General features: G+C 39.4%; 1 protein-coding gene across 1 annotated transcript in view; it reads left to right on the top strand.

Moving 5' to 3' along the window:
- Positions 1 to 12,060, top strand: part of nrxn3b (neurexin 3b) — a 200,096-nt gene extending 188,036 nt beyond the window's left edge. The window contains exons 19-20 of the mRNA XM_030770471.1: positions 2,765 to 2,843; positions 11,099 to 12,060. Coding sequence (XP_030626331.1) covers positions 2,765 to 2,843; positions 11,099 to 12,060 — 1,041 coding nt within the window. The remainder of the gene's footprint in view (positions 1 to 2,764; positions 2,844 to 11,098) is intronic.
- Positions 12,061 to 14,238: the final 2,178 nt, after the last annotated feature.

Here is a 14,238-nt window from a genome sequence, read left to right as displayed (position 1 = left end):
TCCGCACACGCGCTCAGTGATCACTTTTCTCCTCGGGGGAATTCTCCATTAACAGAGTTTAAGGCTGTTGAGGATGACATGACCTTTCTGGTAGGAGTCCTTCGTGAGAACATGCCAGAAAAGCCCTAAGCAGGCCTCAGGTCCCTCCGAGTCCCCCAACCCCACCCCCAACCATCTCCGTTTATGCGACGAGAGAGAAATCAACACAAAGAGTGATATGCTAAAAAAAGAAAGCCTTCTTTGTTGCCAAAACATATTATTTTTCATACTATGGAGATTTAGCCTCACAATTGGATTTTGCCAGCTGTGAAATCGGGTTTTGTAAAAAATCAGTCACTGAGGTCTGATGTCACGAAGAAAAAAGGGAAAAAGATTCATCATCATAAATATGTTGTATATTTTTCTTCAGTCCTCTGACACCACATTTTTTCCACCAAGGACTTTTGTTTTTTTTTTTCTGTTTATTTGTTTTGTGCTGCTATGTGTGCTGCATTTACTTGGCATCCTCTCTGTGTTTATCTGTATTGGCGTATACCTCAAACAGCGTTATCCTCTATGAATATGAGAGGATTGCAGAAGCAATTTTGTCAGCTACTTAGAGAAATGTTCCTCAAAAAAAAATTATAACACTTAATTTATTCAAAACGAATTTCACTATTCAGTCATAATTCAGTGACCACAGAGCTTAAATGGTGTCAGTCGGTTGTCTGCGTTACACACCAGGTGCAGGGAGACTGGAGTCAGAAAGAGTGTTGCGTCTCTCATCAGACTGCTAGCGAGTGAGCCAGGCAATGAAGTCTTCTGAGGACATGTCTAAAGGATTCCTTCATTTGCAGTTCATAAATATACTTAAAGAATAAGGCTTTATAAGCCTCACTCACCGCTGGAGTTAATTGAGAATTCATTCCCCCTGCCAGTCGGGACTGCGAGGGTTAGATCTTTTTTCTCTTGGGTAAGAGAGGACATTGGACAGAGAGGCATTCGAGTTTGTGGACGCGGCAAAGAGAATAACGTCTGAAGCTTTCTCCGAACCGAAAGCCATTTTGGCGTTGTCCAGGTGGGAATTATTTTGTAATGGAAGAAAAGCACCTGCACACTATTTCTCGTGAATGTATCACAGATTTGATTTGTACCTGGGATGAAGCTATACGGCTTTGCAAATCATTCGTTTAACCAAAAAAAAAAAAAGAAGAAAAAAAAAATCCGAAAACAAAGAAGAAAAGCTTGGCCTCCGTTTGCTAGACGACAGCAATCCTCCCACTGGCTCCATGGAGTCCCATCAGTCAGGGCACTGCAGTGATTAGTGCTCAGCAGGGTACACAGTGCTAAGGGCTTTGCTTGAATAACAGCCCAAAGAGGAGGTAGGAACCCCCCCCAAGGGTATAAAATTCTTTCCTCTCCTGCAGTTACTGTTAGCATTACTGAATGCTAACAATGCTTTTTTGTAAGTATTTCAGTTCAGTTTTGAGAATTAAAGCTTCATACATTATGAAATATGAATAAGATTTTATTATTTCTTCAGTCTTTTTTTTTTTTTTGTCAATGGGTTCATTGTCGACATGTATCACGGCATGAAAGTGCCTCTGAAGGTGGTTGATCTAAAAATGTATGAATGTCCGTTCCTGAAAATGATTTGAATTTTAAGCACTCGCTAACCTTACTCCCATACCCATGTATCTCCAGATTTTTCACCTAATATCTACCTGCCTCCGAGAAGGGTTGCAATACCAAAAACAGCAAGTGATTATGGTGTGGTGAAGAGGATTTCAGTCTTCCCATTTCCAACTCGATGCCTGTCATTCTTTTTCTGAGGCTGAATATAAATACTCTCCCTGAGCACAACTATTGAGCATTTCTAGCTTGAGAGAAAAAAAAACCCATTGTCATTCTCCACTTCCTTTTCCAAACATTTTCTGAATATACATTTGGACAAATGGACTCCTGAGCTGTTTTTTTTTGTGTGTGTGTCAGAACGGGCCAATGCGCTGGCTCGCTTCCGGGCTTCCGCCCAGCTCTGTTTCATTAGTCTGTCAAACTCAATAACAGTTAGAACCTAGCACTCTCACCCAGGCCTGCAAACTCAATCAGTGATAGGGTTTCATAACACTGCTTTGTGACAGCGCTTATTTTATTGTGCCGCCGATCCACTCTAATAAACGCAGACTACACATGCAAGGTGAAATACAACCCTTCTGCCAGCCCAGGCTGTTCAGAGAGAGAAAGCCTGAGAGGAAGCATAAATCAGAAATGCTAGATACTGGAGAATGCTGATAAACCAGCAGCCAAACGTCTTGTGGCATAGTTCGGAGCATTTCGATCGGACGGTGACAAATCGTGACGGCCGGCGAGAAGACTGGGCAATGAAAGAGAGAGAGAGAGAGGGAAAGAGAGAGAGACCTTTACTGTTAATAAACGGAAATGAATTGAGCGGAGTGAAATGATTAGCTTTGAAACACATCGCCCTTGTAGAAGAAAGAAGGAAAAGGATCGTATGAAAACCTCTTGTCTTAAACGTAATGTTGAGCAGAGGTCAGAGTCTGTTTGCATCTATTGAAATTATTTGGCACAAATAACATCCAGTGATTGGTGTGCAGCAAAATATGCTGACCAACCACATACCATGTGATTGGTTTTGTTGAGATGTTGACATCTTAAGCAAGCCAGGTCCCTAGTGGTTCTGCAAATGTAATGTTGATGTGAGACTTAACGCTTTTTTGTTTCTTTTTCATTTCTCATTTGCATGGCCTTCGACTGAAACCGCCAGACGACAGATGATATTGTATCTTCAGCAGAATGTTCCAGTGACGATGAGGACCTGGAGGAGTGTGATTCTGGACACACAGGTGGGATAAGTGTGTCAAAACGTGCTTGCTCAGATATGGTCTATTTTTCTTTTTCTCCCTTTTTTTGTTTTTATATTTGCAACTTGAGGGGTGTTCTCCTCAAAGCATCATGTCCCATGCGACCACAGTGTAACAGTATAACGACTCTTCACAAAGGAGTTTCTAAAACTATCCTATATCGGGATTAAGAGCTTTAAACACCCTATCAGTCCTAATCTTAATCTAAGGTTAAATTTAGACTCTTTTTGGTGTTCAGACATAAATTCAAGTGTATTCTCTCAGTTAATTCAAAGCTTTCAGAACGCAAAATAAACAAAAAAAAAAATCAATTAACTTAATCAGTTAAAGGCCTGTCGTTTGTCAAAGTAATTACACATTTATTTCTCAGTTACACTTGACTATGGGGCTTAAGTCGCTAACATGGTTATGCATTTATACTAATTTTGTCCTCTCAGCAATCAAAGGAGAGCTTTAAAACTTTAAATGAAAAGTACAAAATTAGTATCAAGCACCATGTTATACTCTACTGATGCTTCAAAATGTATCCGTCTCCTACATGATTGCGGTACTTCTTGCAGTGTGTGTGCGTGCGTGTGTCTTTTTGGAAAGAGGATACATTTTGAGATACTTTCAAAGACAAAAAAAAAAAAATAAAAATTTGCTTTCAGCATAGAAAATGTGATATGTAGCAGAACTAACTGCAACGGAACCAGATTTTCCTCTTCTCTTGTTTGTTCCTTTGTTTCCTCGCGTTGAAGGCTTGCCTTACCTGAAAACATTCTAATAGAGAACAGATATCCTCGAATTTCTGTGCTCATCGTCTCTCCCACGCATAGCCTTTTTTTTTTTTTTTCTTCTTCTTCTTCTTCTTTTTCCCCCCAAGGTTAAAGGGACACTCTAGCTTCTTGGGTTTCAAAAGGGTATGATATGGCACACATGCTAGTCAATAGTGGGGAGGAAGTTAAACACGCTTAGCGTTTTGAGAGAACTTGGGGCTTGATTTGTTTCTATTTCCGACACTTAGCTGCAAGTTGTGTCACAACCCTGGAAATCGGACATGGCCTGACCACGTTGTGTCTTTAGGCTTATTACAATGAGATGAACAACCCGCTCAGTCTGTGAGGGACCTTGCACTCTGCCTTTGCATAGAATGCCCTTGCAAAAAAAAAAAAAAAAAAAAAAAAAAAAAAAAAAGAATTTAATTGCTGGGCTGTACTTCAAAATGCCATCATAACACTAATTAATGCCGCTCTAATCTGTCAAAATACTCCCGGCTTATTACGAAACATATGTTGGCTGCTCAAAGGCCCACGCAAGCTGATACCAATTACACCTATTAAAACAATGTACTGCCATTTTTTTTGTCATCTTCTATGTAGAAATGATAATATCCTGTCCATTTGATTTGTTTATTTGCTTCCTAATATATTCCAGAATATTGCATTGTTATTAATCAAAGAAGTAATCTTCTGAAATATTTATTTTTGGTTACCTCTAAATGGTGTTCCCTTGGGTCTGTATACCTTATTGACCTTACTGAGGTTAAGTCCTAGTAAAAGTACACATCTTGAATACTGATAATTCCTCCACTAATTGTCTAAAATTAACTTTTTTTCCTCTCACGTCAAATCCACCAAATGTCAGCCCCAAGCGCTCTCAAACGGGAAACGCAATGCAAAGTGAACGCTGTTACAGGGTTTAAAGTGTATTTATTGCCCTGCCCCCCCCCCCCCCCCGTCCCCTTCTTCATTTCACATTAAAGAAAGAAACCTATAGCAGCAGGATCACCACAGTCATACAGTCATGTTGACACAGAAATTCACATCATCCTGAACCCCCCCCCCCCCCCCCCCCCCCCCCCCCCGCTTCAGAGTCTGTGGACAGTTGCATGACGTTTCCTTTTTTTCGTTTCGTCGGACTTCTTTCATGTAAAGCACCATACGAACATCTTTCCTTTACGTCCTCCTTCAATTCCACGTTCTGTTTGCTATGGTTTGGAATTTGTTTGCTTTTCCTCTTCTTCTTCTTCTTTTTCTTTTTCTTTTTTTAAACTTAGTTCCTTTTTAGTTTGTCGTCCTCATCCGTCCGTTATCCAGGACAAAGCTGATCCTCTCGTTTTGCCTCATCTTGTGCCGCATGAAATTTTGGTGGTTGGGAAAAAAAAAACCAAAAAAAAAAAAACAGTTCTCCTCCTTCATGTTTGTTGTTTTTTTTTTTTTTTTTGTGCCATAAGGCTGAAGTGAAACATTCCCATATTCTATGCAACAGGAAATAAAAGGCAACAAAATCTTTTTCTTGCCATCATCCTTTCTTTTTTTGGGCCTTCTGCGGGCAACCCCATTCTGTCTCAAGAAAGTTGTGTATGTAAGAATGATATCCCCTTACCCATCCACCCACCCAACCCAACCCAACCCAACCCAACGCCATCTTTTTTTCTCTCAGCCTCTCTGCATATACATGTCTGTTTGAATGCAGATGGCATAAAAAGAATTTTATTGCCACAAAGTATATCTGTTTTTCTATTCTATTTGTTGCTGTGGACTGAAATACCAAAAAAAAAAAAAAAAAGTAAAAAGCGTCTGTGGCATGCTATGCTAGACTGTAGCTAGGCTAACTGAACCTCTGGTAGAACTTCCATCTGCTATTGCATGGATCCGTCTCTCACCATTTTGTGTGCTTCTCCACCCATACCTCTACTGTGAGGCTAACACCTGTCTGCTGTTGTTGTGGTTTGTTTGGGCCTGCCGTAACTGTAGATCATCCGCGCTATTGCCTTCATTAGCCTCCGTCATGTCTTATGTGCTTTAAGTGTCTTGTCTTACTGTCTGTCTGTCTGTCTTTGTCTTGCAATGTTGTGTCTCGTGATAGTAATATGTGTATTGTAAAACTGTTGGACTTACCCTTAATCTGGAGGGAATTACACAAGAGAGCCAGTAAATTGGGACTTCAAAATAAATGGGCATTGACTTCTGAGTAATCCAAATATAGAAATCGATCAGTGTAGACCAGCATGTCACATTTTACACTGAAGCTATTGCATTGGTCAGTGCCTCCCCAAAAAGTTAGGCTCTATTACAGAGAGAATATTAGTAGAGCCTGCAGCTACAGACCTGTGGACCAGTGGACAGAGATTAGAAGAATGAGAGGGATGGATGGATTACTGAGTCGAACTATGGTCAAACACTGTCAGACATGGCTTGTCACTTCAGAGTGCCACGCATGGAACGGTGAAAGGTTATTTAGCTGACACGCGTCAAGCGTGCAAGGAGGTGAGCCTAATGGCCATTTGACAAATCGACCGGCAAATGGTCACATTCGCCATCGTGGCGACAGGCCGAGGATGCTAATTTAACACCCCAGGGCACAGAGCGAAACGCAGTGAAGGATTAAGAGCGATCCGTGACCTGTTGGAAGAAAAAGGAACAGTAGTAAATAAATAAGGAGATAAATAAATAACCTTACGTCTTGCCAGGCTTGGACTGGCTTGGTTTGGCCCAACCACCACGCAGGTGCCATCAGTCAAGCCTCGCTTTCCGGTAAGAGGTTGTTGACACTTATCCAAGTGCTGGACACATATTTCGGCCAACTCACACAAGTGGTTTTAGTTGTTCAGCGCTTTCCATACGCAGCACATCACACTTCCACCGTCGCAATGACTCTTGAGAAAATTTGCAGACCCTAGCACAAGCGCTACGCTGGTGCTGTGTATGTTTGCGACGGTGTTGGTGTTTTGTATTTGTTCGGGGGAGGGTTGGTTTGAACCTGATGGTGCAATGACATGAACAGTTCTGCTGTGGTAGGCTTCCATGCACAATGTGTGGAGGCACACACACAAAAAAAAAAGGATTTTCTAATCACATGCTCTATGAACTGGGGAGGGATTCTGGAACTCCTGCAACTCAGCCACACTCCCTTTCATGGGATCAGACGGCTAAAACCCCTTGCACACCGGCAGCTTTCATCACCGTTTGGAAGTCTCAGCAAAAGCAGGACGGACACGCAGGATTAGTCACAGAGCTTGGAGGTGTGTGCGTGTGTGTGTGTGCGCGCGCGTGTATACGCACAAAAAAAAAACTGCTAGCGTCAGGTTAAGTCCATTTGTATCCGTGGCAAGAGTGAATGCCAGCTGCCAACGCTAATTTATTTATAATCACTTTGGCGCATACTTTAAGTAATATGTGTTTAATTTGGTGTGACGGTCAATTTTTAAGGACTTTAAGAAGTGCTAAGAAGTCTGAAGTTTGTTAAAAAGGTATTTTAGACAAGAGCATAATGAGACTGAGTTGAAAAGCAGCGCTGAGACATTCCTTCAGGGCTCCATTTAGGAAGAGCTTGTACAATAGAGTTCAGCTCAGGGTTCTCCATCTCGATGTCTGCCTTCTGAACAAACACACCACCTCCTTAACTTACTCACATGTGAGTATAGTCTACATGTGAAAAATTAAACAGTGTGCTATTTTGTGGTGCTTAAGCAAGAAATATAGGAAGATTAAAGTGTCAACAACGACCCAAGTCCTTTGGAAGACAGCTCCAGAGAAGGAGTGTTCAACCAACAACAGCTACAACAAGCAGCAGGACTGCAAAGTTCAGACTTCACTGATAATCCAACAAGTGCTTGGGTAACTCCAGCTTAAAGCACCAACAGTGAATACTTGACTATGTAGTCTGAATCACGGCACGTAAGTCAATTGCCCTTACATTAGGAACACATACTAAGGTTAAGGATCATTGACATCATTTGGCATAACATTCTTTATCACTTACTTCTGTTTAGTAAAACTCATGAGCCCTCTTGTGGAATTCCTCCAGGGTTTACTGTGTTGATCTGTGTAGCGAAGGCTGTCGGTTACATAACGATGTATGAATCACGTTGTTGTTTAAATTTCAAATTGACAATTCAAATGATTCAAAAATATTCAGGCTAGAAAATGATATTCTCCCTCATTTCAAAGTGTACAGAACTCAAATTGTGAATTTGTTCAATTTAGTTTTATGTCTGACAATATGTATTTTTGTATATCCTACAGCCCTTGGCAAACTTTTCCTCTCTGACTTATTTACCCTGCTGTTCTGAGCCCAGCTTGCAGTGTTCCTCTACTTTCCCTAAATGCAACTTACTTTAAGCATGATTTAACCTTGCAGTGACAACCAAAAAAAAAAAAAAAGTCAATCCTAAAGTACAATCAGACTGCACGCCTGTAATGTTTTTCTACCTACTAACAAGTGAGAACTAATAACTTTCTTATTAGTTAATGAAGGTGGTGACAATAACTTACAAAGTGATGTCCCTCCTATTTCTCTGTTTGCCTCAGTGTGTGCCTTCTGGTTGTTAATCTTATCCCTGATAGTGTGTGAGAATCAAATTGTTTTTGTGGTGTTTACTAATTTATTTATTTATTTATTTATTCATTTAAGATGATGAATTGAGTAGCTTCTCTGTGTGCACACACATATATAAACATCAACATGTGTTTGTGTGTATATATGTGTTATTATTCTTTTTTTTTTTTTTAATAGTATTTTCATTTATTTCCTTAATATGTAAAATCAGTTTTGCTGTGGTGATTTTTTTTTTTTTTCTTGATGAATCTTCATAAACGACTACTCTCTGTTCTTAAATCGCCACTTTAATTGGCTACGAGAATGCATTTGTCGTTTCATCAAGGGAAAAAAAATAAATAAATAAAAAATGTGTGAACCAATCCAGGGTAGTTCCTCACCACTATCTGGAAAAAAAAAAAAGTTCCAAAATTGTATTTACACTGACTTATCTATTTATTTATTTATTTATTTATTTATTTATTTTCCCCTCCAGCTATTTGGAAAGTCAATTGACGTTACAAATGATCTCTTAAAACTGCATGGCCAAAGAAGTTGCAGCTTAGGGTCTGTACAACTTGTCAGTCTTGAGAGTGCTATTTTTATCTTGTAGATGGGCATGTATATGCTCATTGTTTGTATATCCCCATCCCTTCCTTACAGCCAAAAGCTCTAATGCCGCCCGACCGCTTCGTACCGCCTTTACATGGACATGGCAACTGATGTACACGTTCACTTCCATCTGTGTCATTTCCTCCTTAGTCTGTTCATAGGTCCCTTCCCGCCTCTCTCTCTCTCTCTCTCTCGCCCCTTTTCCTCCCTTAGCGATTGTTAGAGTCGGTAAAAAGTCACTCGTTCATTTGAGACTGCTTACAAAAAAAAAAGATATTTTAAAAAATGTAAAAAAAAAAAAAAATGACATGAGTAAATGATGCAGAGTTTTAAAAAAAAAAGGACACAAATCTTCATCACATTGTAGATATTCAAAGCTAAGAGGAGATTATCAATTCACAGAAAAAAAAAAGTATTTATCGATGTACAGATTCGTTTTTGTAAAAGAACAAAAGCAAAAAAAAAAAAAAAATGAGTTCTTTAAAGAACGAAAGAAAGAAAGAAAGAAAGAAAGAAAGAAAGAAAGAAAGTAAGTAAGAAAGAAAGAAAGAAAATGAACAGAATGGTGAAGTTTTCTTTTTTATGTCATGGTGTGTGGATGTATGTGTTGTTGCTTCCCTGTATCATTTTGTCTTAAAAAAAAAAGAGAAAAATTAATCTAAAAATGAAAAGATGAATTGATTGATTGCTTAACTAAATCATTAACAGACTAACCACACTTGTCCAAAAAAAAAAAAATCATTCTTACACAACTTTCTTTTGTAAATTTTTTTTCTTCCTGCCAAAATCATGCGGGCAATTTGTTGATGTAAGTCACAAAATACACTGGTATGCTTCCTACCTTTGGTAACTATTTCTACTAAGCTCTCATAATTTTCCTAGCTGACCTTTATTTATTTTTTTCCTCTTTTTATATGTATATACTAATCCCTTTTTTCAACCAGTATATCTGTGCCTTGGTTTGCGAATGTTTCAAGTGTTTGTTCTAACAGTTTAACAGTTGACTGTTTGCATTGCTTTCTCATGCTTTTTTGCTTTCCTTTTTCTTTTTTTTTCTTTTTTTTTTTTTTTAATTCTTTTCGGTCTTCTAGTAAAGGTTTGCCTTGCCTTATAGTGCCCTGTGTGTGTAAGTCAATGCAGTGTATCTGCAAGCCACCTTGGCTGAGGTATTAGCAGTTTCAACCAACATCTGAATGTTTGTGCAGAAATCTGACCATTAGATGAAAAAAAAAAAGGTTTTAGCAACTCAGTAAATGAGTCAGGAAATTTGGACAATATTCTATGCTAAGAACCGACGCACGTTTACTGAAACCTGTACTTACAGGTTGAAAACGTATGCATCCAAAATTGGTATAATCTCATGAGCCATGTTCTTCATCATGTGCTGAAGACTTTATAGCACTGGCATCTCTGTCCAATCAAGTGCTTGGAAAATCCCCAAAAATTCAAAACCTTCAGGTGTTGTTGAACTGTCCTGTGACTTTGTGCCATGGTGGTGAATACATTAGCCAACAACAGTCAAAAGGCAATCATATAGTCTAAAGTGAAGAGCCTTTACAAGGCACAGCATAAGCCATATCTAGATCGTTCTCATTTCATGAGAATAGTGCTTGTAATGCCCTTAGAAAGCAGGGGGGAGAAAAAAAAAGAGGCACCATTATCTGAAGGAGCAACTCCATTTGTCTTTTGTTACACCTGTTTCCAAAACATAAAAGAATTACATGCATAAGCCACTCAGTAACAGATAGTGCCTTTAAATATCAAGGAAAGTGTCCCAGTTTTAGCATGCGCTCTACAAAAAAACAAACAAACAAACTGTGAAGTGACTTCGGTGTGTAAGAGTACCCCTAAATGGAGCTCCTCAAACTTGCACTCAAACTTTGCCAAGCCTAAGCTTCACTACGTTACTATACTTCTATTTAAAGTTCTCTGGGCACCAGAAAATTTGCAGTTTCAGATGTGTTACAGTAAAGAGATGTAGATATTTTGATTCCAGTTCAAGTGAGGTGCTTTTAAATAAAACCATGGCTCAAGACCTTGCATCTCCCTTGAAGCCTTTTGATGCAATTTACCTCTTCTCGTTTTTTCTTTCATATCTTTTTTTTTGGTCTTGCTATGTTTGGGCATTGTTGTAGTATAGTGGGTTTTTTTGTTTTGTTTTGTTTTTTCTCTCTCTCTCTCTGGTCATTTATTTATGAATTATTTCATTTTGTGTTTGCTTTGCTTTACTTGTTCTTCTGTCGTAAATTGTGTTGCAGCGGTCTCTTCTTCGGGGTCCCTCTGATATCTCTTTTTTTTTTGTTGTTGTTCATTTTGTGTTTTAGGAGGGGAGTTAGTCATCCCTGTTCTAGTCGAGGATCCCATAGACATCCCTCCTGTTTCCTCTCGAGCTCCTTTCATTCCCCTCCCCCCAACCCTGCACCCTGTCCTCACCATTATTGAAACCACCAAAGAGTCCCTGTCCATTGCCACTGAGACGGGGGTACCTTGCTTGTCGGACCGAGGCAGCGATGATTGTGATGATGATGATGGTGATGATGATGGTGATGGCTTGGTGATATCGGGGTTTGGTTCAGGGGAGGCCTTCGACTCTAGCCTCCCCCCGACTGACGATGAGGATTTTTACACCACCTTCTCCCTGGTAACAGATAAGATCTTGACCACGTCGACCTACGAAGGTGGCTACAAAGCCCACGCACCTAAGTGGGAAGTCAAGGATTTTAGGCCTAGCAAGGCTTCTGAGGTGGGTGGTGGCAGGACTACAGCCTACCCCCCTCTGCCTGACCTCAAGAGTTCGGTGGCAGCCTCCGTCACGTCGGAGACACCCCCCAAACTCCCCGCCGGAAAAATGAACAACCGCGAGGTCAAACCTCAGCCGGACATAGTGCTGCTGCCGCTGCCCACCTCCTATGACACGGACGGCACCAAGCGAGGAGGTCCGCTCATCACCTCACCCATGCTACGCAATGTTCCCAGCGCCCTGCCCACCATGCCAGGGATCCGAAGAGTGCCCCCCGGTGCCTCGGAAGTTATCCGCGAGTCCAGCAGTACAACGGGCATGGTGGTGGGCATTGTGTCAGCTGCTGCCCTATGTATCCTCATTCTCCTTTATGCCATGTACAAGTACAGGAACAGGGACGAGGGCTCTTACCAGGTGGACGAAACGCGAAATTACATCAGCAACTCAGCGCAAACTAATGGTGCGGTAGTGAAAGATAAACAGCCCAGCGCCAAGGGTACGAGCACCAAGAGACCGAAAGACAAGGACAAGGAATATTATGTATAAAATAAAAAAATAAATAAAATCTCAACAGCAACAACATGAAATGACAGAACCAAAACTGAGAACAGTACCATATGTGGAACTTTAATTTCAAAAGGAAATTCATCCGAGAACTCAAGGTACTGAGTCACTGAACTGTATTCAAAAAGTACTGTGATTTAGAGTACACTTACTCCAGTAAGCATACTCTGAAGGCACATTTAGGGACATTGTTACATTTCTCTCTGTCTGGTCGTGGGGACGTTGCCAGTGTAAAATATCTCATTATTACATTGTTCTCCCTAAGTGACTTTCAGAAGTATATGATCCTTGCCATCAAAAAAAAAAAAAAAAAGAAAAGAAAAAGAAAAAAAACTTGTCCGTCGTAACCCTGTACAATACAACGGTGACCATCGGCGATTTTTGGGTATGCATGTGAAATGTGTGTGATATAGTATTGGCATCTTTGCTAAAAAGAAGAGCAAGACGATAAGGATTGTTGCTACCTTGATTCGACAAAGAGAGCACAATTTGCCACTATCAAACAAAAAAAGTGCATTGCAATCCATCCTAGAGGATGAGGCAAGCTATGAGAAAATGGTATTTTATTTTGATTCTTTTTTTTTTAATTTATTTTTATTTATTATTCCGTCAAAAAAGAAAAAAAAATCTCCATGCGTTTTTGAATCAACGAATGAAGAAAAATGACTAAACTGAATCAGATTTACATGGCTCACTGTAACTATAACAACAGTTTATATTAATAGTAATATAAATAGATGTTTTAGTTTTTTATTATTCTTGTTTTCCCCTTTTATGGTTGGTGAGGGATTCTTCTCCCACAGGGTCGGTTTGAGATTGGATAGCTATGCATGACATCCAAACTCTAAATAGGATTCCGCCATGCTTGGGCAGCCTCAGCTTACAAAAAGTAACATTCATTTTTATGAGGGGGGGGGGGTGTACAACACCCGCTATATTGAGTGCGTGTGATTTTTCTTTGCACCCTCTCTACAGTTTTTTTTTTTGTTGTTGTTGTTGTTGTTTGTTTGTTTTTTTTTTTCATTTGATACAATCTCTGTTTTATTCAACATCCCCTCTCTTTTATAATATGAATCAACTGCGACCAAGGCAATTTCATATGTGTTGGGAGAGCTGAAAACAGGAATATAAGAATATCGCAGAAAATCAGTTCAATGTGAAAAGTGTGAATTTCATGTTGTCACAGTCAACTGTGTCAAACAATAAAATATGTTTACATATTTGATTACATTTAGCTGTGGTACTTTGTAGGTTGATATTGTACATAACATTTGATTTCGACTCTTCATTTTTTCCTTTTTTTTTTTTTAAGTACTCTGTCTGTACAGAATCAACCGTTCGGTTTATCATTGTAATTCATGAGAACAGAAATCTCCAATTTATGTCATCTTGGCACAACCTGGCACAAGCAATGTTCGTGCATATTTTGTTGAGAGAGGCGAGATGTTGTTGCGTTAGAAATCTAGCATTTCTGGATGGTGTTTCTAAGTCGCATGAACCTTTGACAACTGGAAGCTGTTGATCAATAGAGAATGCCCTCCTTGGTTGTATCAAAACTTTCTTATCATTGGTTATTCTAATGTTATTTATTTATTTTTCTATCGAAGAAAGAGTTAAGAGAGCTCACGTAATAAAGACAGATGATGATGGATTTGGATGCATAGTGCCGAGACATTTCTGAAGTACAGGTCAATTTTTATGTTTGTCCATGTTTCATTCGGTGTACTTTTCATTTACATTATGTTCAGCTATTATTGTGCTGTCTAATTTTTTTTTTCTTTTTCTTTTTTTCTGTTTGTTTGTTTATGTCAGTTTGTTCAGACAGTAATTCCCCCCCCCCCCCCCCCCCTTGTTTCACTCATTTACAATTTCTGTTGCTTCATGTTCCGCACAACACGGATTTTTGTGAACAATCATAATTTTTTTTGTGTGTGTGTGTTTCTGTTTTAATTTACTTTTTCTAAGCCATCAGTAATTGTTTTTGCTCTTTTGTCTTTAGGATACGTTCAGCAATAAAATGTTCCCAGAAGTTTTCAATATTAGTGTGATATTCACTGTTCTTATTATTGTTTAACAAATATTATATTTAGCATTTCATCAAAATGGTGCTTGACAACATCTGATGGTCAAAAGGAGGTAACAGTTATCTCCAAAATTGAA

Source organism: Chanos chanos, chromosome 4 (genome assembly GCF_902362185.1).
Source record: "Chanos chanos chromosome 4, fChaCha1.1, whole genome shotgun sequence".
Classification (NCBI taxonomy): Eukaryota; Metazoa; Chordata; class Actinopteri; order Gonorynchiformes; family Chanidae; genus Chanos; species Chanos chanos.
The sequence above is the reverse complement of the archived record's forward strand: the minus strand, read 5'-3'. Positions and strand labels throughout refer to the sequence as shown.